This window comes from Colletes gigas, unplaced genomic scaffold (assembly GCF_013123115.1).
Source record: "Colletes gigas isolate AHSC1104 unplaced genomic scaffold, ASM1312311v1 Colletes_gigas_Sc00012, whole genome shotgun sequence".
In the NCBI taxonomy this organism is placed as follows: Eukaryota; Metazoa; Arthropoda; class Insecta; order Hymenoptera; family Colletidae; genus Colletes; species Colletes gigas.
In genome coordinates, this window is record NW_025106641.1 from 3816321 (window position 1) to 3842077 (window position 25757).

General features: G+C 44.8%; 1 protein-coding gene across 5 annotated transcripts in view; it reads left to right on the top strand.

The window, feature by feature from the left end:
- The window catches only part of LOC122399180 (solute carrier family 12 member 4), a 113513-nt gene that overhangs the window by 15053 nt on the left and 72703 nt on the right, over positions 1–25757 (top strand). Inside the window, exons 1-2 of one of the 5 annotated variants that reach the window (XM_043399656.1) lie at positions 14885–15053; positions 19012–19409. The exons of 3 other annotated variants lie outside the window; for them this stretch is intronic. In XM_043399656.1, coding sequence (XP_043255591.1) covers positions 19352–19409 — 58 coding nt within the window. In that variant the 5' untranslated portion in view covers positions 14885–15053; positions 19012–19351. Of the gene's footprint in view, positions 1–14884; positions 15054–19011; positions 19410–25757 lie in introns of those variants that run through there. One more of the 5 variants, XM_043399657.1, reaches the window with a different exon arrangement.

The window sequence follows — 25757 nt, forward strand, 5'->3', positions numbered from 1 at the left end:
CTAATGTTTTCGATGGAAAATAAGTTTGGAAAAGTATAGGTAACGAGAAGCGAAATTGATTATTTGCCTCGTTTGGAACTTAGTATGCGCGATGGAGGTCTCGTATAAACGAGAAAGGACAACCGAACGTTTCGTACCGTTTATTCGGAAGGTGTCGCCACCCACTATTCGTCTCTTTATTCCTTTCAAGTCTCCCTTTCTCCGCGAACTTCTATTTCGTCCACAAAAGGCGAACTGGAAAGAAAAATGTAGAGAGCCGGAGCGTCTGATCTGCGCCCGACCAGAGGGTTTCCACGCGACTTTTTCATTCTGGTCCCCGTTGGGCGGCACCGGCCGAACAGACCTCGCGAACTTTCTCGTTTCCACCCACGTTCTCTCGCCCCCCCCCCTTCCCCCCCCCCTTTTCTTTCGCGCCTCATTGTCGGGACGAGTTAAAAAGAAACTCCTCCGGCTGCATGAAGAGCAACGAGAGCCCGATCGATGAGAGAACAGAGGGATTCGTTATCGCGCTATCTACGCCCATGGTCGTAGACGCTGAGGGACCTCTTCTTTCCAATCGTCTTTTTAATCTGCCCGTCGACCGTATCCCGTCATTTTTCCACAGATTTACGGGACACTCGTTGCACGTATTTTTATGGAAATTCTTCCTGTTTACAATTACTATTGGTATTTAGTCGAGGGAAAACTAAACCTCATGCAACCCCCGCATCGAGACCGTAATAATTTCTTGACTCGATATTTACACCCCCAAACAACGCTTAGTTGAGTCAAGAACCTCTCTCATCCTTGATAATTGCATCTACCCCCATACTCGCTCATTTTCCAAGAACCATCGAGTTCCTGCATCAATCCTATCAAATATATCGGATTAGACGTACGAAACATCCCCTTTTCCTCTTAAAGAGTTCCTCTCGTCCTCGATAATTGCACCTACCCTTATACCTGCTCATTTTCCAGGAACTATCGTGTTCCAAATATATCAGATTAGACGTACGAAACATCCCCTTTTCATCTTCTTAAGAGAGCCCCTACCGTCCTCGATAATTGCATCTACCCCCATTCTTGCTCGCTTCACCAAGAACCATCGAGTCGGAGCGATAATTTCCTGCGCCAACCGTGCCAAATGTATCGGATTAGACGCGCCGGAACGTAGAACGAAGAAAAGAACCGGGGAAACCGTCCCTTTCCATCGTCTTTTCGGGGGATAAGTTGCTCGATTCCAGCTTCGAGAGACACGAAGATCCGTACGATGTTTCACGCAGCGGTCGTCCTGTTTGCGAAGCACTTTTTCCATCGTATAACAAAAGGATCCGGCCGCGAGGAGGTTTAGGAACGAAAGGATCGAAAGGGTTAGGGGGTGGCGGCAGCATCCGACTTCCGGGTTACCGGAGCCGCTTCTGACCCGAATCGGCGATTGTTGCTCAGCCGCGAGCGATAAATTCGCGGGTTATATGGGGCGCCGGCCCGGGTTCACCGGAGGATGGCCGTAGGAGGGAGGGGTTGTCGGTGGTGGTGGCAATGGGTATGTCTCCTCGACCCAGTTCCCGGCGGCCGCAGATTGTACGCACCCGATACGAGCATTTCGCATCCGGGGTGGCGTGTCGAGTGCCTAAATCGCGGCCCGGCTCTTCCTCGGCCACCCCCGATAACGAGCTGCACCCCCCCGACCGAAACGGAAATGCGGTTCTTTCGTAACGTCTGACTCCCACGGCGACTCTCCTTCCTTCGACCACTCTCCGCCTCTGTTCACAGTATAACTGTACTTCTCCTCGTTGGGTTCTGTAAAATTAACTTAGTTCAACGTTGAGGTAAAATTAACGTTTTGGGGTGAAATGAAAATGCAATTTTATTTATCCTTGATATCATTAACTAATACCATGGTTTTCATAAAATTCACTTAGTTTGAAATTAGATTTCACTAACAGTATTTTTGCTATATTTGGGGTTAAATGGAAATGCAATTTTATTTATCGTTTATTTCATTAACTAATACCATGGTTTTCATAAAATTCACTTAGTTTGAAATTAGGTTTCACTAACAGTATTTTTGCTATATTTGGGGTGAAATGGAAATACAATTTTATACAGCTCCATCGTTGACTCTGTTAACTGATACCAAACTAAGTTTCTTCGATGGTCTTTATAAAATTCACTTAGTTTGAAATTAGCTTTAACTACCAGTATTTTTGTTCTATTTGGGGTGAAATGGAAATGCGATTTATTTGTACTATCTAGATCCATCGTTGACTCTATTAATTAATACCAGACTATATTTCCTCGATGCTTTCTCTAAAATTCTTATTTTGGGGTCACGCCTCGCTGACAGTATTTTTGCTATATTTAAATTGAAATGGAAGCTGGTTCCACTCTACTATTTCTGCTTCATTTAGTCCCAAATGGAAACGCCAGTTCGTGTTCGCTATCAGCCCCCATCTCGACTGTGTTTCACCTTGTGTTCGTTCGAAGGATGCTATGAAATAGTAATTTTGTAGACGGGTTTTATTAATAGTACCTTATCTACGACCCGAAAGAAATTGATTTGTCTATTATTCTAAAAGACTTAGTTTGCTAAGAGAAATAAATAGTCGTGGGGGCAACTGTTCCGGGAAGGCTGGTCGTCGGAACGTGGAAACGCAACGCAAATGTTTCCCTATAATAGCGTTTCGACGGGATTGTCTTATTTAACGAGTGCGGGTAATCGATTTCCGGGGGCAGGGGGTGGATTAAACGCGATATCGCGGGGAGTTTTGTTTACAGACGCGGCCCGCGATCTATTTTCCCAGCAGCCTCGTCCCTCGATCGTATCGCGGACCGTGAGCGACGCATAATTTATATAATTACGCGGATACTAATTCTCTCGTTACCGACTATCGTACCATTAAAACAGAAACCCGGCTCGAGTTATCGATTCAAAGGGGTGGTGTCGAGATTAGTTTCCGGATAACAGTAGAGCGTGCCACGGCAATAATCGTACCGTTTCAACGAATTCGATAATAGTTAAACAATCTGCAAACTGATTTCTTTTGTCGGCCTCCGCGCTAAAGAATTTCGAACATCGAACGAGATTATATTCGATTAGAAGAAGACTTGTCAAAATTACTGTTTAAAGGGTCGAGTGGACCGTTTAAAAATGATATATTTCCGAAATTGGTAAGATGCAACGTCGATCAATTACAGTCGAATATAGTCTGAAATTTGATTAGGTTAATTCGATAACGAGCTTATTTCGGTAGGCGAGACTCGACCGAAGCCCTCCCTGCTTCAGAATTAAACTGCCAAGACACGAATCTGCAGCTCGCGGATGCGATATAAACGACTTAGTTCACGGGGAATGCGGAATGCACCGGCGGAATCCTATTGATTACTTTGGTTTCGCTCGTCGCGAAGGCGGACTATCGATCTCTCGAACGCTCCGAGAATTTGAATGATTCTGCACGACACCGTGAGAAGCGTGAAAAAAAAAACCTATTCCTTCCCTTTGATTTCACCCAACGTTCTTCTATTTCCTTTTCGAATTATTTACTCTTCGAAAAGCCCACGGACCGAATTAACAATCACGTACTTATATATATTTTTTATTTTTATTTCCTCGAAGAATCATTTCAAATAATAATTAATTTTCAATCTAACAAAACGCCTTCTTAATCGTTTAATTTTTATCGCTATCGATGAATTAAATTCGCCCTTTTAGATTTGAGACTACCAACCACGGAACATTTATCGGATTCCGGCGTTAAAAACATTAAGCTCCGATTGTGCCGAGCCGTCTCTTATTTCCGGGCGAGTTGTGAATGTAATTAAACACGTATTGCACTTGACGTAATTGATAGGTCTCGTTACGGTAGTTACGTGTCTCGCCGAGTCTCGAATCGTTTCAAGACATTCCTCGGAATGGTTCAACGCAAGAGTATCGATTTCAAACGCAAATATATATCGATGGTATCGTACCACGGTACTGTCGCTACTCGATACTAGAACGTTTTGATAATTGGATACTATAATTATTACACGATTCGGCGAATATTATTGTAAATCTCTACTTTAAATTCCCAACGATGGGGTCTCCACAAAGGGTCGTATTTCTACAGAAATTATTGGAATTGGGTGAAAAAGCGGTACCCTTTATAAGTAAAAGTGAAACTTTATTGTATGGTTTGGAAGGACGTCTTTACTCTGTTAAAACTGAACAGGAAGTGAGGCTAGATCCTTTAAAGGAAAATCTGGCGTCCATTTAAAACGGAAAGAAACCATTGCCTGCATCATGTTTATTTCCCTGACCCTCTAGAGGCCCAGACTTCGTATGCAGACAAATGGACAGTGTTTCTCACTGTTAGATTCGATTTTGTAAAGGATTATTTATTTAATAATCCAACAGAAATTGAGTTGACCATTGTGAAAACCACTGGTGACCAAACGTGATGTTTTCAGTAGCATCCGGATACAGAGTCAAAGAGCCGTGAAAGGAAGTCGTTACGAAAACATTGGAGACCTTAAAAAAACCGTGACGATCTTCAAAGACTACTATACACGTTCTGTGTTTTATCACATTCGAGAAGTTTACATATTTTCGCGACGGCTGGAATAATTTTTTAATCGCTACGCGGGCTGTGCAATCCGTGCAACGATCGAGTATCGATAATCACGGTCGAACGATCCGTAGACTCGATTATTTGTACATCCCCGACAATACAACAAACACAAGTTTCGATAGTCTAATAACCCAGATACTACGTCGCTCGGACTCCGATATTACCATATCCCCATAATTCAATAATCCCTCTATGCTATGATCAACCACCCCTTGTGTCCAACATTCCCTAACATCAGCAGTTTACAAATTCCCGCAGGAAGGCGTAGAATATTAACAACCTCGATCGATAAATCCCGGGGACTTTGATCGAGGCTCTCCACATCGCGCCCGCTCGGCGGTTCAATAAATCAGTGCCTTTATCTTGCCGTCTTATCGATTCCACTGCCAAGTGTCAAGGCCACTTTCGATAATCATTTAACATCACGCGGACAGCTGCGTGGGCGTGCAAACAGAACGCGAACCGGAAACTAGCGAAACAAAACTTCCAACGCCGAACCATCGAATTATTTTACCATCAAAGTCGTGTATTATTTCTCACTTATCGGTGGATGTTCCAACACCCCCAACGATATTCATTTTATTCACCATTAATAATCAGATTTAAATATCCAGATACTTGTTCGAGGACTGTTTCCTGTTTTCTGTTTCAGTTTAGCAGTTGTTTTACGGTTCGTAACTACCTGTTACGGCCAACTCTGAAAGCCCACGTGTCTAAATGACAGATTAGTCGACGATCTTCGTTAGAAAAATAACGTTGATATTTTGATTCGTAGCGTGTGATTTTCTCGGAGGAATGCTCCAGAGATATTAGAGCGCAATAAATCTTTAAAATGTGGGATGGGGAGGTAAAAAAAGGAGTAACGATCGCGTGACGTGTTATATGTAAGCCATCAAACCGATGTTTTCGTCCTCGACGGTGCAATTCAATCTCGAAACTGAAATACGATGCAGGAGTTTCATACTCCGCTCTTCCGCCTCCGCGGAAACTCGCAACGTATCAGACTGCAATAAATAAGAATCTTACGTGTCTCGAGCATTTTTCCGTGAAAATCTTCTCATACTTACAGCCGACGTTCTCCGATAATGCGCTGGAACAGAATCTCCTTTCTGTACTTACATACGTGTCTCCGGGACATTTAATATCCTCCCACTTTTCCTGCCTCCCCTCCCGGACGCACCGGGAATATTTCATCCCTCTATTACTTCCCCCGAACCGGGGGTAAAAAACTAACGAAGTGAATTAATAGACCACGTCGTAATATCTTCACCCGCGTAATACTAGTTTCATTAAAGGCAATAATTATTTTGACGAGCCAATAGTTTCGTGAATATATGAAGGGGAGTGAGAGGGCAAACTATATAAAGAAATTAAATGAATTTTCTTTTCTTCGAAAGGTACAATGGATTCCATAATAATTATGCGGATGAAAAGAACTGGCTAATTAGCAATGTTGGGATTAAACAATATTTTCTTTGTCTTCGATACTGCTAATGTGTCTTTAACTCATTCACTCGGTTAGGAAAATTATTTTTATATCTCGTAATTTGTCGGTGCTAATGGGAAGCCACCTCGTTATTAATAAGTATTTTTTTTTTTTATATCTTTCGCATAAAAATAATTTTTTCGATAGTCGAGGGTCTTGAAAAGTATTTTAGTAGAAATATGAACAGCTCTGTTCGAGTATGCCAACGTCCGTCCGTATTTTCCGTTTGGAAATTCCAATCGATCGCCATTTATCAACGTACTGCCGAATCGAAAGAATTCCAGCGACAGTGTTTAACATGTATGAGGTTAGGTTTTATAACAGCACTCTGGCTGCACCTCGTCTTTTATGTATTTTTCGTGTTTTACTTTTTTTTTAGTGCTGCGTATACCGGATATCCGGTAGCCGGCGGTACGAGCGCCAATATGGTTGCACCGTACGAGAGAATGAATCGAAAAATATAAAATACAGGATTTTACACTCCGACCCACCGGATGAGAAATTTTCAAATTAACAAAAAAATTTCAAATATTGCCTTATATGAAATAACGTTCGATATTTTTCAAAGTGTTCAACGCCTTCGCTGTGTTTTGTCGTTGCGGGTATCTCCAATAAAGACGCGTAGTATACACGCGCAATAAATAACACTGTTCTCGTTTTACGATCGCGCGAAGGAATTTGGAAACGCTCGAAATACTTCTCGAACAAAATGAAATTTCTATTTCCAGGAGTCTCGGGATCGTTGGAATTATTTTAATAAACGCTGGACCAGTGGATCCGATTGTCAATTAAGGGACGGGGAAATTGCCGGTCGAGATAATTTAGATTGTCGTTGAACCTATTTTCGACCACGTGGCGATAAATTCACGGTCGTGGATCGTTTATCTCCTCGAACGGGATATTTTTCTTCCCCTCCCCTGGAATTGGAAAAGTTCGCCCCTAATTCTTGTTGAATACTTTAATTAGCAACTTCATTTCAAACTTCACCTCCGACTTTTTTAAGTAGCTCTATTTTTGATTCGACGAACGCAGCTGCTCTCGACTAGATTTTCCATTGATACAAAAAAATTGTAATCATCGAATCTTTGAACGACCATCGACGTTGCAAAAATTCACGGAACTTTGAAAAGGTGCTCGCATTCGACCCTGAAACGGCAGACCCGGGGCGAATGAAAGCACGCCAACATGGCAATTTGCTCCATTGAGGCTGCATCGCGGAGGTTCCCGCTAATTGTTCTCCTCTTTTCTCGCCCGCGTAGCTCCCCGGTATCTTTCTAAAGGCGAGTAGTTTCGATCGTGAATCTGCAGAAAGAGTGGAACGAGGCGGGGTAACCGTGTCGTCGGAGATTCCACCCCGGGAGTCTCTGGATTCGTACGAGGTTATCGGATCGGGCTCGAGAAGTTGGCCGAAAGATCAGCCAGCGATTCGTCGCGATCTAGCTCCGAAATAGCAGAAGCGAAGTTCATTGTCTGCGACCTTATTCCAGCGCGCTTGGGCTTCGTATTCCTGAATGCGGGCCTCGAGACTGCTAACTGGAGCATGTCACGCAATTTCTATCCTAGACCTTCGTGCACGACGTTTCGCTATCGAGCCGCGATAATTGCACGGATAACACGACGATCCCCCCCAACGATATCCGATTACTTTTCGACTGAAACTGGCCCCCCTCGTCGCTTTCCTGTCTGCGATCGAAGCTAGGGAAGATCCAGAGTCCGCCATCTTGGAGACTCTGGGACCCTGCAGGAGGAAAAAACAATTTCAAAATAGACAGAAATCATCGATACCTCGTAACAATTCACCAACTCCGATGTAGAAACGGTTTATAAAGTTTTTATTATTATTATTATTATTATTGAGAAATAGTCAGTTTTAGACAGAGAAAATGTAGTGAGCGCAAACTATTAAAAAATTGTATATCAGCTGTTTCTACGACTCCTTCGGTCGCCCATCTTAATTCCTTTCTTAGTAAACTCCGTGTGCCCGCGTTGTAAGCTTTTCCGGTGTGCGGATTTCTCGATTCGTTGATTCGTGTTTTGGGCGCTGCGCTCCGTACGATATCGCGTCGCTTTGTTCGCGTCTATATATCGAACAATACAAAGGCTGTATTCTCGAGCCAACAAACACGGCGTGTTTTATGTCACTCGAACACCAGATACCGCGGTTCTGTATTTGCAAAACATTCCACGGTACAACTTCGCCTCCGTGAAATTGGATCGAATCATAACAGAATATTTCACGTTTTTAATAGCTTGCAGTTCAGTTTGTTTGCTCGCGCTTTATCGAGCGACGAACAATGGATACGCGCATTTTAAATTCTGACATTTTATTCCGATACTCGGCCAGACCTTCCTCGAGTTTTTATTCCCGACCGGGGGCTTTGCGTCGCGATTTAAATATGCGTTTATCGATAATAAAAATCCTTGGTCCTCTTTGTCCTGCAAATTGTCGGAACAATTTCTTTCACAAAAATTCACTTATTTTTAGGTCAGGTTTCGCTTGCTCGAGTTTTTATTCCCGACCGGGGACTTGGTGTCGCGATTTAAGTATGCATACTTATTTTCTTTGTCCAGGTAAACTGTTGGTATAATCGTTGCTTTTGACGGTTCCTGCTAATTTTACGATTTGTATTTCGGTGGTTCCGAACGCGGACGAGATATTCCAAGAATCGCGTTCGATTGATCCGAATTGCGGTCGCGTTTCGCGGCAGAAAAGGTCGAAGAGGGTTTCCCCGGGGCGCGAAGGGGGTCGTTCGCGTAGTGTGGCGGTGCTCGATGTTCGTGCAACCCCTGACACGATGAAATTCGAAGGGTACAGGGCGCGAGCGGCGATGGATCGCATGCCTGGCGCCAGTTAACAATCGAGACCCGTGCATTTATGAATAAGGCTGCACAGAAAGCGAAGTAAGGTCACAGACAATGAACCTCGATTCAGTTCAGGGCCTTAGCGCACCGCCGCGTCGAGACGTTGTCGGTCAGGGTGGTTCTGCCACACCCTTTCGTCGCGGGAGACCAACTTCCCGCTTACCAGTGACAATTTTTACTCGCCGATTGCATCACCGCCGTTCCCCTGCCTTTTCTAGCACCTGGACTAAATATCACAATTGGCAAAATATCATTTTTCGAAAAAATTCTCAACTTACTATAATTTATTCGGGGGAAAATCGTCAGATAACAAATAAAATATATTTAATAGACAAACCCTTTGCTAAACTTTACCTCAACTAATCCCCAGAAGGCAAACTAGGTAGAAGACATATTCCAGGGTTAATAACAGCATTTCGTCTGCACCCCGTCTCTCGCGTACTTACGAACTTCTTATTTCGCTCGTTTCATATTCAAGCATATTCGTATACTCGCGTATACGAATAAACAACGAGCCATTCCACGAATAAATATTTCAATTTAATCGCAGTAATTATTACCCGGGTGGTGAAAGTATTTGCTTCTAATTAAATATGTTTACCTAAATGCGGAGATCAATACGCGTTTATACGTTTCAATTAGCATTCGAGCGGATTCTCGAGCGCAAACAACGAGGGTATATAATGTTGTTTGCATCGGTTCGCGGTGGAAATTTTTCATAACCCGATTGGATTTGGATAAAGCGAGAAGCCGATCCTCCATTAGCGATACTATTTATCCGACAAACACGCCGGGGAATCTTTTAATGGTTCCTCTGTTGATTCGCAGTATCTTTCCATTAACGTCGCCTACGGAATCGGTCAAACGTCGTTATTCACGTTTCTCGATTATCGAAAACGGTACGGGAGTTGTTCAAACGATCCCGTTTCGGCCATCAGGAATATGGCGTCTTTTCTCGCGGTCGTAAAGCTCCACTAACGTTTCATTAAAACTTCGCTGCGAAAGCGCTCGGTGTCGTGGATTTAATTAGGACAATTACGCTCCCAGCTCGGAAGATCCGTTACAGTTCACCGTGGGGAACGCTCCGCTAATTTTTACGGCTATTTTAAATCCGTGACAAGGATCGTTTTACGACTTTCTTTGCTCGCGATGAGAAACGCGACTCTGTTTATTCTCGACCATCGAAACCGTCACGGTGACACAGCGTCTTGATGATGTTAGGCGACTGAATTTACTCGAGTCGGGGATGATTTCTCTGGAACTAGTCGAAAAGAGTACTCACGCTTAGAGAAATAGTTAAAGTCTTTTAGAAATTTCACTAAAATTAAATACTAATATTTGTTGGCCGAAAATGGTTTTTCCCGCTCTTTTCGTGAAAGTTTATCGACCCAGAAGGAACTCACGGTTGGCGGTGGACGAAAGTTGAGCGCTGTTTTATTAAGCCTGGCCGTTGTCCGTAAATTTAATTGGACCGAATTTAGTTGTTTAATTCGCGCGCCGCGAATGAACGGGCCGCGTCGCGTCGCCTAGGCTTCGACGTCGCTCCTCGTGAACCGTAATAACGCGAATAATGGCCGTCTACCTGCGCACCTGGTGCTCCCAGAAAACCAGTTTCCGGTTTCATTAAAACGCGTGCAAGGCAGCAAGCGTCGCGTCCATCGTTTCATCGTCGCCGCGGCTTAACGCTGTTTGCGGATGCACGGAGATTAAGCTTCAGTCGCAGACCGAAAATATCGTTTGTCGTTGTTCCTATCTTTGTTTCGTGCTGAAATTATTGACACACCACAGCCCGGTATTTGCACGGTCGCCCGAAGAAACGTTTGCCATTCAAATAAACCGCGCTGGAATAGATTCTTGGTCGATTCCGGAGTTTACGATGTTAAACGAAACCGAAACATTGAACTCGTTTCTCTTTCCCCGTAAATAAAAACGATAGAAAAAGCGATCATAAAAATAGTTCGAAGCGAATAAAAAATTGGTCAGATTTGCATGTTTTCGAGATTTCATTAGTGGCAGGAACAATTTAAAAGTCCGCGGTAATTCCCGTTCGCGAGATTCCCATCCATTTTCAACGTGCCCAAGTTTCGTCGCGGGATTTGCATCCTGTAATCGAAGGAATACCAAATGGAGGAAGTTTCTGTTTTCCCGGACAGAGAGAAAAAATCGCGTACAGCTCGGAGTGGGTTTCGAGGAGGTGGGAAAACAGGGTTGCTCGATGAGACATGTTATTTTACCAGGTTGGGAACGTCTTGGCAGCAAACAAGCTCTCGTTCGCGGGTTTCAGTAGCACGGGAGGCCATGATTCCTGTTGCTTCGGGGCTTAATTTAACGATAGAACTCGGCCGGGACACGTAGCTTTCATCGTTGATTGCGACGAGCGTTTCTTTTCCGTTCAACCTCGGAATACAAACAGCGCAGCTCGCCACGTGCCCCGCACGTTTTTCAAATCATAGTGTTTCGCCGTAGAAACACGGCCTCGAAGTCGAATTTTATGTATACAGAGTATCATAAAATTTCTTTGGATTTGGTGAGGATTTCTTGATACACCTTTCTACCAAGAATGACCCAAAGCTAGTGCTTCCATCTTGCTATAATAGCTATACAATATTTCACGATCCTCTTTAAATCGCGAATGTTAGGCCATTGGGGGATAATTAATGGCGAAAGAAAGGCTTCAAGTGCTCCTTAAATCACCAATATAGAAGATCAGGAAAGTTCCGGGCCATCGAGAAGTATCCTCGCTTGCTGGAAATGAATGTTAAGCATCCAAGATGTATTATACAGGCCATATAAAAATGTGCTGAACCTGAGAACCGTTAAAAAAAATTAGCAAATTGTACACGAACCCCTTCCAAGGCTCTCGAGTTTTAATAGCCGGTGTACTCGTGGTACAAAGAGTAATTTCCGTAATGGCGGTGGGACTGCTTTTAGAACCTAACCTCGAAGGTATTACGCAAACAAACACAAACAATTTGAAGCGTAGATCGACGCCGTAAGTGCACACCAAGGCACCGGGGCGCAAACAACTTTCCTGCAACGTCGTTGGAATTACGTCTCAAGGCTAAGAAAACACGTAAAGAGCCACCGTTCGCCCTCTTCGCGCCAAGAAAATTTGCTAGCGTATTAGACGTTACGGCGCGATAGGCCGTCCTCGATATTTAGGGCCGCTATCAACGGTTGTGTACAATGTGGGCTCGCGGAGGGGTCGATCGGCTGGCACTGCCTCCAACACGGACGATCGATTAGGGTGGACGGGTCACACCCCACGAATTTTATCCTTTTAGCTTAACGACATGTGAGCGCACCCGGAAATTTAACCGCCAATTCTTTCGACGTTCGAAACGCACGCCGTATGATTTACAACCTCGATAATTGGACGACGTCCGACTGGACAAAGGCCCTCCTTCTCAACCAGCGTTCCTTTCACACACCCCCAAAAACAGTGTCTCGAATGGAAATCGCAACGCAGCGCGCCATCGCCATTTTGGTTCCATTTAAGTCCTTTTATATTATTTCCCTTTCTCTTCAATTTTTTATATACTTCGTACAGGATTTTTCTAATTTTAATTCGCTCGTGTAAGAGATAATAATTCTCGGAAGATAAATTCGATGAATGTATTGCCTCGTTGATTAACGCTGATAATTAGTTATTAGATGAGTATTTAGCGAACCATGCAGCTTAATGAGCTCAATAAGCTACGCTGTACGGTCCAGTAAATAGTAATCTAATCGTGATTATGTTCGCTGATCTTGGACAAAGAATTCAGCAGATATTTTGATGTAACTCTGTGGGTATTAAAAAAGCTGATCGAGGTAAAAAAATAGGTTCATTCGAGAAGTACCTTGGCCCAATATAGTCGTGTCTTCCTATTAGTTCGGGTAATGGAGGTTCCATCGTACGGATATCTGTTAAACGGCATTTATTTTTTGCTCCTCGCCGGGCAGATGGCAAATCCCTTTATCGTTCAATCCTCTTACGAGTCCAATTCCGAAATACAGTTTTGAAACCGAACCGACGTTCTCCGTTTCGTCTTTTATTCTCCAAGCGAGCGGGAACGCATCGATTCCCTTATCTCCCGGCTTCCGCGAGCATGTGTTCCATTTCCGAACCCCCTCGCACGCGTCATTTTGCAAACAATAGCAACAACCATCGAGTCAGATTAAAAAATTGCGACGAAGAAAAATATTTCGATAAATATACGAACGATAAAAGAGAAACTTGGACTTTAGAAACGTTTATTTTGCATTATGCTTTGAGTATTTATGGTTGCGGGGACGTCTGAAATTCAGCACAGGTCTTTCCACGTTCCCCGTATCAATATCAAAAGAATCCAAAGTCCAGCAAGGAAATAACGAAATTTTCATCGTTTCGCGAAACATCGAAGCGTGGCCCGCGTCGTGATTACTTTCGTTCCGAGCGAACTTTGGGACCCGTTGGAGCGTGGCGCGAACTTTAAGAAGTTCCGGCGAAAAAACCGAGAGCCAAGTTCGCCATTATTACGGCGAAATTCCCGACGGAGAGTGGAGAACGACGGGAAGAAGAACGTCGTTAACGACGGGGCACTTAGCTCGTTCATGTTTAAAGATACAAAAGAATGAGGCAGAAGTTGCTGGTCTACGATAAAGAACACGACCCGCGATTAGGAGCTTTCGGTTCCTTCAACTTTATATAATTTCTCAAATTTCTGTTCTTAATTGCAATATTTCACAATCGACCAACTTTCGTTAAATCCCGCTGAAATTCCTTTGACTAATTAGACCCGAAGTTGATAGACAATTTGTGCAAATATAAAATGCATTTCCTCTTGGAAAAAATTACCCACAGCACTTGACATTCGAAACGAATCTACGCTCCCAATGTTTTTATTTCGAACAGAAATGGATACCGGGCGTCTAATTCACTGATTATCTTTGTGAAATGGAGGTTCGTTGGGACGTTGGCGAAATATTTGACGAATTAAATCGTTTTGAAAAGTCGAGGCGAGGCGCGGCGGCCATTTGCATTGGAGCGACGTCGGGGCTCGGCGGGAATGCTCGAACGACAGAGTGGCCGGGATTTATGCATCGTTCGAACAAAGCGCGTCTCCGGACTGTGTAAACAGCAAGATGCGGAGTACGGGGACGCTGTTAATGTGTCTACTATTCGAAGCAGCCGTCCCCGTTGCGTCCCGCGAATAACAGGGTTGTTTGCGTCGCTCGAACGTCACGGATGCTCCGAATCCCGAGACGTTCCACCCGCAGAAGCGGTCACCGAGTCCACCAGTTTCGAGTTGTCGTGCTAATTAACGGACACTGGGATCCTTTAACCCTCGACGAGGGCCTTGCACCATCGTTGGTCTAGGCAGAGTAATTCTGTGAATATAGTAGCTCCCTCGATTCGCGTCGCGAGGTCGAATTAGGGAACGTTATCGCGTAGTTGTTTGATGCAGGTCGTTGGTAGAGAGACGGCGTGCGTCGAAAAGAGGAGCGTCGAAAGCTCGGGGACGCAGACAGACAGAGACGGTTAGCGAAAGAGTCAGAGAGAGAAGGGTATAGTAGGGGTGGCGTAGAGGGGGAGTCGGTAACGTGGCGTTAGCGAGTGAAGCAGTGGGGTGGCCGAGTGGGTGACGGGTTAGTGGGTGGCGGAGGTAGCTAGTACACCCTGTGGGGTAGTAGTAGGTGCGCACCCTACGCGGATACCAGGTGAGTGGGGCAGAGAGCCGACCAACCCCCGGGAGAAAACGCGAAAAACCACTTGTGCGTCCCCGTCCTGGCCGGTGACGGTGTCCTGGCGATTCCCTCTGCCACCCCCTGTCTCTCGAAACCCTCTTTGGTCGTTCCTCGCGGCGTCCTGTCGCCAGTCAGTCATTCGGTCAGGCCAGTCCCGCGACGTCGATTCGCGATCGCGACTCCTCCTCCGCGTTGTTCGCGTTCGTTACCCGGGTTCCTTCCATCAGTTCGAATTGAACCGCGAGACGCGACAGTGCCCCGAACGCGGCGTTCCATCCGTCGATCGAACGCCACGATCGATCGATAGATCCACCTGGCCGTACACGAAGAAAGTGCTGACACCGGGCCGAGAGTCACGACCCAGGCGATGCGAGAAGCGCCCTTCATCGATCCAGGTCCGACCGGGAGTGAGCTCACAAGGTCCCGGATCCCGAATCTCTGATCCACAGGGATCGACGATCCTTCCGTAGTGCGCGTTTCGCTCGAAATTCCCCCTTTTCTTCACCTCGAAATGCAAAGATTCTCGTTCGAGCAACAGTGAAACTACCCTTTTCGGGGGTGGCTCCGATCGCCGAGTCGCCATTTTACTTCGAGGCGATCTTTTCGGCTCCAGGCTCCTCGGGGAACTTTTCAGATCGTTCGAAAACTCGTCCCGTCGAGGATCGATGACCATTTGAGAAACGGGACGGTCGTAATTGGCTCGCGAAGACGCGTCGCGATGACTTGTTGCTCGATACGGCGGCTTTTGTTCGGCCTAAACGTTCTAAAAATGTGTGGTCGCCCCGGCGGAGGCGGTCCGCCGGTCGGAAAGGCAATTAACCTCTCGCTGTCCCGCGGTCCCCGCGACCCTCGAGCCGTTAATAAGGGTGGAAACGAATAAAAATCTCGCCGAGGGCGAAACGGCACGGCCTACGAGAATAATCGAGTATTAACCGTGGCGCGTTTTCTCGAATTAATTTCGATCGGGCACGAGTGTTTTAATGGACGGTCCGGGTATATTAAAAATTGTATTCAACAAGTGTTCATTGAGGGAAACGGAGAGAGTGACCTGGAAAAGAATATCGAAGAATCGAGGGGGCGCGAACCGTGGTCGCAAAAATGGACGGTTGTCCGGTGCAGATACGGAATCAACCCTGTCCGGGTAATTTACGATTTCCTGTTACCGCTAAGCGAGCGACTTTACTTCCCTTCATTCGTCAAACGTTACGCGAGGCCAAAGGTCGTCGGTGACTCCGTATTTATGACGACGTCGTGCGGTTACGTGATCCGGAAAAATTGCTCACGGTCGGGGGAAACAGGAAAACACTCCATCATCGTCAAATCATTCGACCAGACTCTCCGGAACATTAATTAATACAATTTTTAAAGTATACATGCTCATACCCTTGCTCCGCCATTTTATTTATCGAGTATCGTTGCGGTTTTGAAGCAAACAATTTTTCAATAATAGTTATTAGTTACTCGTTATTGACGTCTGTTCGTTGATTATTATAGAATTCTTTTTTTTATATTTTGTTAGGATACATAGGAAAATGGTTCGCTTGGTCCATGTTTACTATATTCTACTAATCATCCATCTAATTTTACAGACGTTAATGAACTTATTCTTTGCGTTCCCTTGCAAGAAGAGGGACATCACTGACCTCGTAGTTGCCTGGAAATGTTGAACCTTTTGTTCGTTAAAGAGGACTGATATTTATAGGAGGTCGAATCGGTTTAATCGAGGAATCCAACGTATACGTTACAATAAATTATCATTAATCGCCACATTGCAGAAGCATCGATCACCAATTGCTCGTACACAACGTTTACGTAACAATATTTCGTTCGACTGTATATATTATTCAGTTTTCGTCTCTCGTATATAAACATGACTTTTCACCGAGCAGCTAAACCAATTAATAATCAAGATCAGATGTTAAAAAAAAATAATTTCGGGATTGAGAAACCACGCTAGTGGCTATTTTTTCTAGTTACAGCGTATCTGCAAAATTTAGATGTATAGCACGATTCACCGAAACGCGGCGTTTCGGGGCGTGGAAACGGCGAGAAAAACGACGCCCACGCGTCGGTGGCAGCGATTAGGTTCCTCTGGAACCGCGTTCGATAGTCGAAGTCGGTTTTCCCGCGAATAGGAAAAAATTCATTTAACGTTCCGGGAAGGAAATTCGATTCGCTGGACTCGTTGCGCGATTTCTCGACGTTCATTTTCGAGCTGAATAGATTCCCCGGGCAGAGAAGTTGCTCGTCATGAATGCCACCGAGCGTGCATGCATACAGAGGCTTTACACGTCGATACAGTGTGGCACATATGGGATCAACGTTGCGCGTGATCGATCAGTGACGTGTTGCTGAAACAGCCGGCCAACCTTTCCGGCACACTCTCATCAACGTCGACCATTACAACGATTTCATTTTTCGATCGTCACGGAAACCCCCTTTCCCGTTTCCAATTCCAAACTCGAATTCTCGATCAACGAGCGATAATTCGACACGGGGGAATTGCACGGGACTCGAAAACTGGAACCGCGGGGTGGGATTTCCGAACGAAGGACTCCCACTGGGTTATTTGCTCGAAACTCCGCGGAGGCGAATGTTAAAATTATTCGAGAGCACGTCGTTGGCGCTTCCCGCTGAAAAATCACGCGTTCGACCGCTCGTATAGAATCGAAAAGCTTCGGAAAGCTCCCATATCGGGTCGCGTCAGTTCGCTGGAAAGTCGAACATTTTTTCCCCCCAACGTACAACAGGGATGATTCCAATATATTTTGGAATCTTTGCCCGAATTGTACTCGAGAAATATTTATTCGAGTCCAACTTCGCGTACGTACGATCGCAGAAAATTCTTGGAGGAAATTTTCTCGGATAAAACTTGTGTACGGCAAATCCAGAGAATTCCTTCGAGGATACGAAATATGTACTTCGATGTTTGGAATTTTTCGAGAAACTTTTAGAGAAACTACGGCGAATCGATATGAAAATAAACACAGCGAAAAATATTGTAGGTCGAATATGCTCGATGGACCGATGAAAGTCGACGGACAGAAATTATTTTTACGAATAGTCGAGCGGATTTCGGAGTCACGCAACGTGGCAAAAATCGCACGTGATCGATCACACGCAAGTGTCATCGAACCAACCGAATGACACAGTTTCCTCCGGTGTCGTGTTCGAGAGATTTAATTTTTCATCGGGAACACGTGTTACGAGTATCATCCCATTTTCATTATTAATACGCTCGTAATTGCGATTCGAGAGTGTCCGCCATTTCGTTCCCCCTCGCCATTCATTTATTACTTTCGTACGCGGTCTGCTTTGCGGTTTACCCCGTCAATCTTTTTTTCCCCGCCACTGCCTCTTGCAAACTCCATTTTTTCGGAACCCTCTGCTTCCGTACTGCCGATATTTTTGAACAATTTTATTTGGTGCATAGAAAAGATTCCCAAGAGAAAAGTAAAACACTCGCGTATATTTCTCTGAAACTCCTTTCGCTAGGAGGGAATCAAATTAAATTTGTAATCCCGGGGACAGATTTTTACACAATTTTATTTCGTGAATACGTATATGAAATAAAACTCATTTTGCTAGAAAGGAATCGAATTAATCAATCTTAAATTGACCCAAGATATTTCGAAAAAATTCCCAATGTTCGTTGTGGTAATTTTGCCCGTTAAATTTAATTTGCTCGTGGTTGTTATCCGTCGATCGAGGCACCGGGAGAGGAGCTTAACCTTCTTTTCGAAAGTTTGCGAAACGCGGGCGAAAAACAATAAAACGATTCCTCGAGCGGACGGGGTCGAAACTTTTCTCAGATTCCATCGTTCGTCTTATTTCGTGGAAGATTTTTCCTCGCCCCGTTCCAACGGGGAATCTCGCAGTGTTCGAGTGTTTCCAACGGGCGTGTACATAAATACAAAGTAGGTTTGTCGCGCGGTGACACGCGCGGGATCGATGATGCGCGTACGAGAACTGAGAATACGGGCGTCGATCAACCGGATGCGTCGCCAGCGGTGGACAAGAACGGGGGTTTGACCCGGTTACTTTGTTACACCGTGCCCATTATCCAGTTTTTCCTTCCACCAGCGTAAATGAAGATTGATGTACCGGCCCCAAATCGCTAGAATTCCGTTCCACCATTTTGGAAACGCCCCTTGCATCTCGGAGTCCCCAAAGGAACTCGTGCAATTGCAAAATGGATTCTCTTAATTTCCACTTTGCCGATAGAAAGTAGTCGTTTTCAGCGGGTTAATTAGGAAATAAAATTTTAATTTACGCAGTTTACCGGATTTTCGAACGTCCCCGAAGGAGCCTCGATCCATAGATCGAACCTCCAAGTATCCCTGTCGCGAATGTTGACGTTTCCAGGGACCTTGCAATCGCGCGAGCACACAAACGCCGTCAGATAGGAAGCGTTCGAGAGCCGAGGAACATTTTCCGGATAGCAGTCGCGGCGATCGAGCAAAACAAAAGCCGGACAATCGATCCGACGAAAGTGCAACGCTAGAGACTTATCGTCGCGTCATGACGACCAACGGACCTTCGATAACGGAATTCCATAATTAATTCGCCAGCGAGATCGCGTGTAAAATCGAAAAAAATCGAGTGGGGTGTCTGTTGGATGTTATCGTGTCGTGAAAGGCTCCGCTGAAGAACCGGGAAGAGGACACTGTCAGATAAGGGAAGGTGAAGAGGAACTAGGAAGACCATGAGCAACTCGGGCGCCATTCCTCTGATCCTGGTGAAGAAGGAGCAGCTCGTCGAAGGCAAGTACCCGTCGTCGTTCAGTCTTTCTCTCATTGTCGGAGACCCGTTTCCATTGTTGCGCAGGGAGGAAACGACCTTACGGTGTCCATTATCGATGGGTTCAATAGAGATCTGTGTCGCGAGCATCGGCCACGTCGAAACGGACATTTTTCCACCGGACGTTCTATACTTGCGCCCCTGTTCGCGTCGTGAACGAATTTCGTTGTTTCCCGATAGCAGGGGCGGGGGAGGACGCGTCTCGATAATGTCGATTTGTGATTGAAACTGGCAACCGTTCCAAGGAACGTCCAAGCCATTGTGTCGATACCCATCAATTAACTTCGATACGCGTTTAATTCTGGAAAAAGTCGATACGTTCGATTAAAAAATTATCTATCTCGTCTTCGTTTACACTTCTCTGTCGTTGGAATTTTACTTTCAATCGCGTAGAACGTGTTAGAGTTTGGAAAACTGGAAGTGAGAACTACCCTTGCATCAATTATTTTACCAAGAGACGAATCGAAGGCGCAGATTAGGCGATTTGTTTCCGCCCCACCCCTCGAGGGGAATTGTACACCCGGTGGTTTATTTCGATGCCATGTGCGGGCAACTTTTAAGTAATCGCGACACGGACGGGCATAGCTATCGAGTGGCATCGAGGGAAAATAGAGCAACTTAAAATAAACACTCGATATCAGTTTCATATCACCGAGAGGAGCACTGAATTATGCAGGTCTTATAATTGTGATTCCTAAAATAAGCGCGCCGGAACACCGCGGTCTTTAGTCTTACATGTTCTTTCCCGTTAATATTTAGAGCGTTTCGATCGATCATCGGTGGCTGTCGATCCCGTGACACGTATTTCGCGAAACTCCTCGTTTATCTAGGATCGCGATTTCCTATTTAAAGCGACGAAACCGGGGTTTCACGTGTCCCGCGCGCGGCATAAAAATAGTTGCCAGGCGTTCGTGAAAAATTTTCCATCGCGAAAACGTCGACGCGGCTCGGCCTCGCGTCAACGAAATCAAAAGAAGAAAATAAAAAAAATACATCGCATTTCCTCGCGAATAATCGAGGGAAATTGCGGAACGCAGTTTACCCTGCGAGAACGTCGCCTCGATGCTTTTTTTTTTCTGGGACGTTTTAATCCGGGTTAAACGATTCCAGTTTAATATAAACTCGCGGAGAAATTTCGAAAATAATTAAATTAGAGCTTTCTACGGAAATATCAAGTAAATCGTCCACTTTGTACCTTTTCTGTTAATTTGTTTCATCTAAATATATTACATTATATTCGTCCACGAGAAGAAAAGAAACATTTCAAAATAAATCACAGCCAGCTTCGAAAATTATCCGGGATAATAATTTATTTGTCCCGAGGCATTGATTCGCCCGTAACAATAGCGAGTTCTTGTTTTTATCAAGTGCGAACCGGCGTGTGGTTCTCTCGTCTCTTTATTCCAGCGTTTCATATTGCGCGGCTGGGAACTCCTTGTTCCCCGTTTTAATTCCCGTTGAATTCTTTTTGGGAACGTAAGAGCACGGAAAAACTCACGCGACAACGAAGACGATTATTTTTCCATTTGCCGTTGCAAAGCCTCTCGTGTTTTTCCGGCCGCTGGCAAGAAATTCCAGGTCTGACTCTTGGCCCCTATTCTACTGAATTCTCCGCGCCCACCGACCTTCCTATCTGCTTATTAATTAGTTCCTACGACTCGAAACGCTCTTACGCAAACTCTCCACGAACAAATAAAATATTTTTAAACTGTAGACCGCTTATATTCTACCGATTCATAAATAGACTGCTCCAAAGAACTCTGACGATAGCAAGAATTCTTTGAAATTGCTTCGAGCGTTTCAAAGCACTTTGCAATCGACTCGAGACACGTACGATCGTTCGTGGATGGTTTCGCGGGGGCGGAAAACGATCGCGTTGCAGCCGAGTTAACCGTGGAACGGTCTTTTCTCGCTGTCGATCGTAAATTTCTTCCTCGAAAGCGCCCCGCGATTTTGTGTACGAACGTTTCCACGGCAAATCCGCAGTTCCTGGTTCACCGTGTACCTGTACGCCAAAGGCTACGAGCCCGTCGACCAATCCTCACCAGGATAAGCTTAACAGATTGTCCATTCGGCGATTTATCCCCGCGTGTTCGTGCGCGAGCACGTTCCCTTTATCCTCGTCAAATTTCCCGCTCCAAGATTTAGCGATCCCTTCTTCAGCAAATTTTTCCACCGTTATTACAGCGAATTATATTCAGTTTTCCACTTTGCAACGCTATTAATATTTAATTTTTTTTTAAATGATATTTTTGAACTAGTTAAAATTAAAATAAAATAGATATTAATTTTAAATTGTAGAAGTTCTCTCTGTTTTAAAGGGGGGCAAAGTCTTTGTTATCTCTGTTCAAAGTTATAAAAGTCGAGTATCGAATTTTACTGTCCTTTTACCGCCGCCCGGAGTCGTCGGTTCGCGAAATTAATTTGAGATTCGTTGAACAAAAAGGCGGGTATCCGGCGTCGGGTCTTGGACGGCGCGATAGAATGCAAAGTTGATCCTCTTTCCGTGAGTCTGGCCGTAAAACGAGCCCCTTCGTCGTCGCGCGACTTGTTTTCCCGCAAAGCCGGCATTGTACGAGCAACGATATCTGAATGCAGTGGCTCGAGAACAATGGCGGGCCATCTCCACTGAAATCCTCCGCGGATTACCTTTGCCAGGGGCCTGTCCGTGGAAATAACGCCTGTCCGCGAGACGTCCTCGAGAGAGAAAGACCGCGGAGGACCGAAAGATGCGCGTTTTCCCAGACAAACCCGTCGATATTTGGGGCGTGGAAGACGCTCTAGTCTTTCGCGGAATCGATACCAACGACGGATTTAAGGATAACCCTTCCACCGGTGGCCAACAGTCCGGAATCCGGAATTTCGAATAATAAAAGATCAACTACTCTTTACGAGCTCCTCGGAGACGACGAGATTTTCTTTGCTCTCGGCCGTGAATAATTTTCCTCCAATTTTTCATCAAACTAATAGCCTAAAAATCGACGTAGACTTTCCAGCGAAATATTCTGCACAAATTACAGTACCGAAGTATATCGTTTAAAATTAAAAACGGGTCAACTTCTGGAAGAAATAGATCGAATGAAACCGAGCCACCGATATAAGGATTTAAATTAATTTCCGACGCAGCAGGAATATTTACCTTTTGCCTGTGTGAACTTTAATAGAGAGTAATATTCGAAACCGAAGCCGAGCTTTCGCTCCGGCGAGAAACGTTTCAGGGGAAATGCTCCGCGAGGGCATCGTGATTTACTCGTTTGCGAAACCTATACGTCGACGGCTTTTAAACCATCCAGTGGAAAAGATATACGTTTTCTCGGCCGTGAGTAACCCGACCTAAGTTAAATCGGTCGATCGTTAATCTTTAAACCTCCGCGGTGCACATAATGACGATAGTCGTGCGCCTTTTACGAGGTTCGGTAGGTTTGGTTTCAAGGATGAGGCGGCGAAACACCGACACGGAACAAAAATAGCGGAACCGACGATGCTCTCGGTTACTTAGTCGACGTCGGTGTGTCGCCCTGGGACATTTGGCAGCAATCTTTACGTGACAGCGTCAAAGAATATTTTCTATACTGGTCGAATTGTTTAAAAAAGCAACTGTATCGCGAAAAATATTTTTTGTACTCCGTTAATTAGATATTCAGGCGAATCGAAGTAGTATCCTTGATTTTCGTCTTATTTTGGCCTCTAGAATCCCAGGTGTGACCAAACACCCCGTATAAGATCAAAGTTTCGATCATGTATAAGATTCTACCACCCAATTCGAGCGTCCCAATTCATTTCTTTATTTCGTACAAAGTCCCCAGTGGATTCTCGAGTACTGCAAACAAACTTGGACATACTAGTGTCACCGAGTGCGTATTTCCTGTTATTTAGAATGCTCGTTCGTCGTCCCGAGCGCTTTCGATTCGCTCGTTATCGGGTCCCGATCGGTCCGATAAACGTTAAGCGTTGGGGATCTCGGGGTCGAATCCGGCAATAAATCCGGGAAAAGGGACGGCGCCGGCTGCGTGGCCCAATACGAACGGTAGTCGATGCAATTTCTTTGCCGGTGCCTCCCTCCCCCACGTTGTGGAAAATCGAGACCGATGCTTAAATGAGCGGCAATTGTCCCCGGGATTTCGGTTCCGACGATACTCGGGTGCCACGTGTTGCTTGTTCCGCGAAACCTGGCCGCCTTATCGGTAATCCCGATTCCCGTTTCCTCTTCTGCCCGCGCGCATGCTTCTTCCGAGCAGCTGTTCCCACTTTAGCCGGCTTCGATTCGAACGCGAGCCGGCGAACAATGGATGTTATGTCGCGGGACAGTTAATCTCTGACACTCCGGTGCGCCACATACACGACCGGTAATGTAGCCGTCAGTTTCTGATCTGCCCGTCCACGACTCGCCGGGGCTTCCTTTGTCACTTTTCCACAGCGTTTAGTCGGGCCTCGTTTACCTGCGATCCCTGAATACCGACTCAAACACGTCCACACCCTTTCACAAGCAACAAACATATCCTATCATCCTCCTCGAATAGCTCCGCGTAACTCTTCCTGGCTACAGTTTCCAGCAGGGACCAACAATAACATCTTGATAATCATTAGGTTTATTTGGGAATTTTTTGCCAAGAAACTAGTAAACCTTTTACGATAAAATTTACTAGAGTTATTTGCATATATTCGAATAACGTTCTCAAATTTTTTGGACCCACAATAATCAAAATTGATGACACTGGATCCTCTCAAACATAGTCAAACCTTCTATGGAACTTTCATATTCCTAGCTTTGCTTGAGAATTTTTTACGAAGAAACTAGTAAACATTTCACGATAAAATTTACTAGAGTTATTTGCATATATTCGAATAACGTTCTCAAATTTTTTGGACCCACAAAAATCAAAATTGATGACACTAGATCCTCTCAAACATAGTCGAACCTCCTATGGAACTTTGATATTCTACTCTCTAGCTTCCTTTGGGAATTTTTTACAAAAAAACCACGAAACCTTTTACAATGAAATTTTCTACGGTTATTTATATATGTTTGAACGCCAATCTCAAATTTTTTCAACGCAAAAGAGTTGAAATTGGTAGCACCGTATCCTCTCAAACACACTCGTTTTTCTAGCCCTCAAGAATTCTACGAAACGTGCCATTTTATTGTGGTTAAATTTTCGTAAAATATTTAATTACCCTTTTTCACGGGGTTTCAATCGAACGCAGCGTGGAAGAAGGGGGTTAATTTTATTCCCGATCGCGAATTGTTTGCTTCGGCACGGTCTAGAAAATCGATTTTATTGGAAACGTCTATTATACGAGCATGCATATTCAATATTTTTATTTAGGTCATCGATAATTTCATTTTGAAGCCGTAGACTAGCGAACGTTCAAGTTTTTTTCGCTGGTAGTCTTCTTTGAAGGGAGAGTGCAGGGAATCAGTCACGCGATTCAGTTCAGCGCGTTGATTTTATGCTATTTCGCACGGTTAGATACACAGACACGTTCGAATCTTTTATTCGCGATCTTTCTCTTGACACCTGTTTCCATACAAGTCCTTTATGTAACTATCGTATGAAAACCGAACGTGTAATCAATTTCTAGTACAGTAACTCTCTTGATTCATTTTGCAAACAAAAACAAAGAGGCAAAACGTAGGTAGACCGCGAAATAGAATTTCTGGACTTGGAGTCGGTCGAAAAACTTCGAAGTAAAGCTTCTGGCTTCGACTGTGCACTTCGCGTGATTTAACGATCGTAAGACTTCGGCACGTAACAAAACCGAAGCCTGCTGGAAAAATTATACCGAATTATATTATAGTATCTTCTGTCAGCGATCGTCGACAGTTATCCCTTCGACGCTTGTCAGTCCGTTCAATTTTTCTGCGACGCTACGCCAATGGGCCCGCGAGTTTCGTTTAATTGCTGGAAGTTCAGAAACTGCCGTTCTTGAGGGTGGAAAAAATATCGCTAACGAGAGGAAACTTGGCAGATACGCTTAGAAGCTTGTAACCGAGGATAACGTGTTTTATTTTAATGTTTATTTTAGCGAGCTACGGGGGAAGATTGAATTACAAAATCTATGGAAACTGTTTAACTCCACAGTTTGGGGTCAATTCGCTTACGGGTCTGGGTTCGAACAAATATGCTTGCTAATTGTCGCATATAATGTGGTTTCACGCGCCCTCTGGCGAAAATTTGAACACGCGTCTATAGATACAGTCGGTTAGCGTACTCGAGAAAGCCTCGATATAATAGCAATAACTGTTATATGCACACACGGGGTCGTTTCGCCTGTTTGTTCAACCTAAAAAATTAACGCTCCTCAAATAT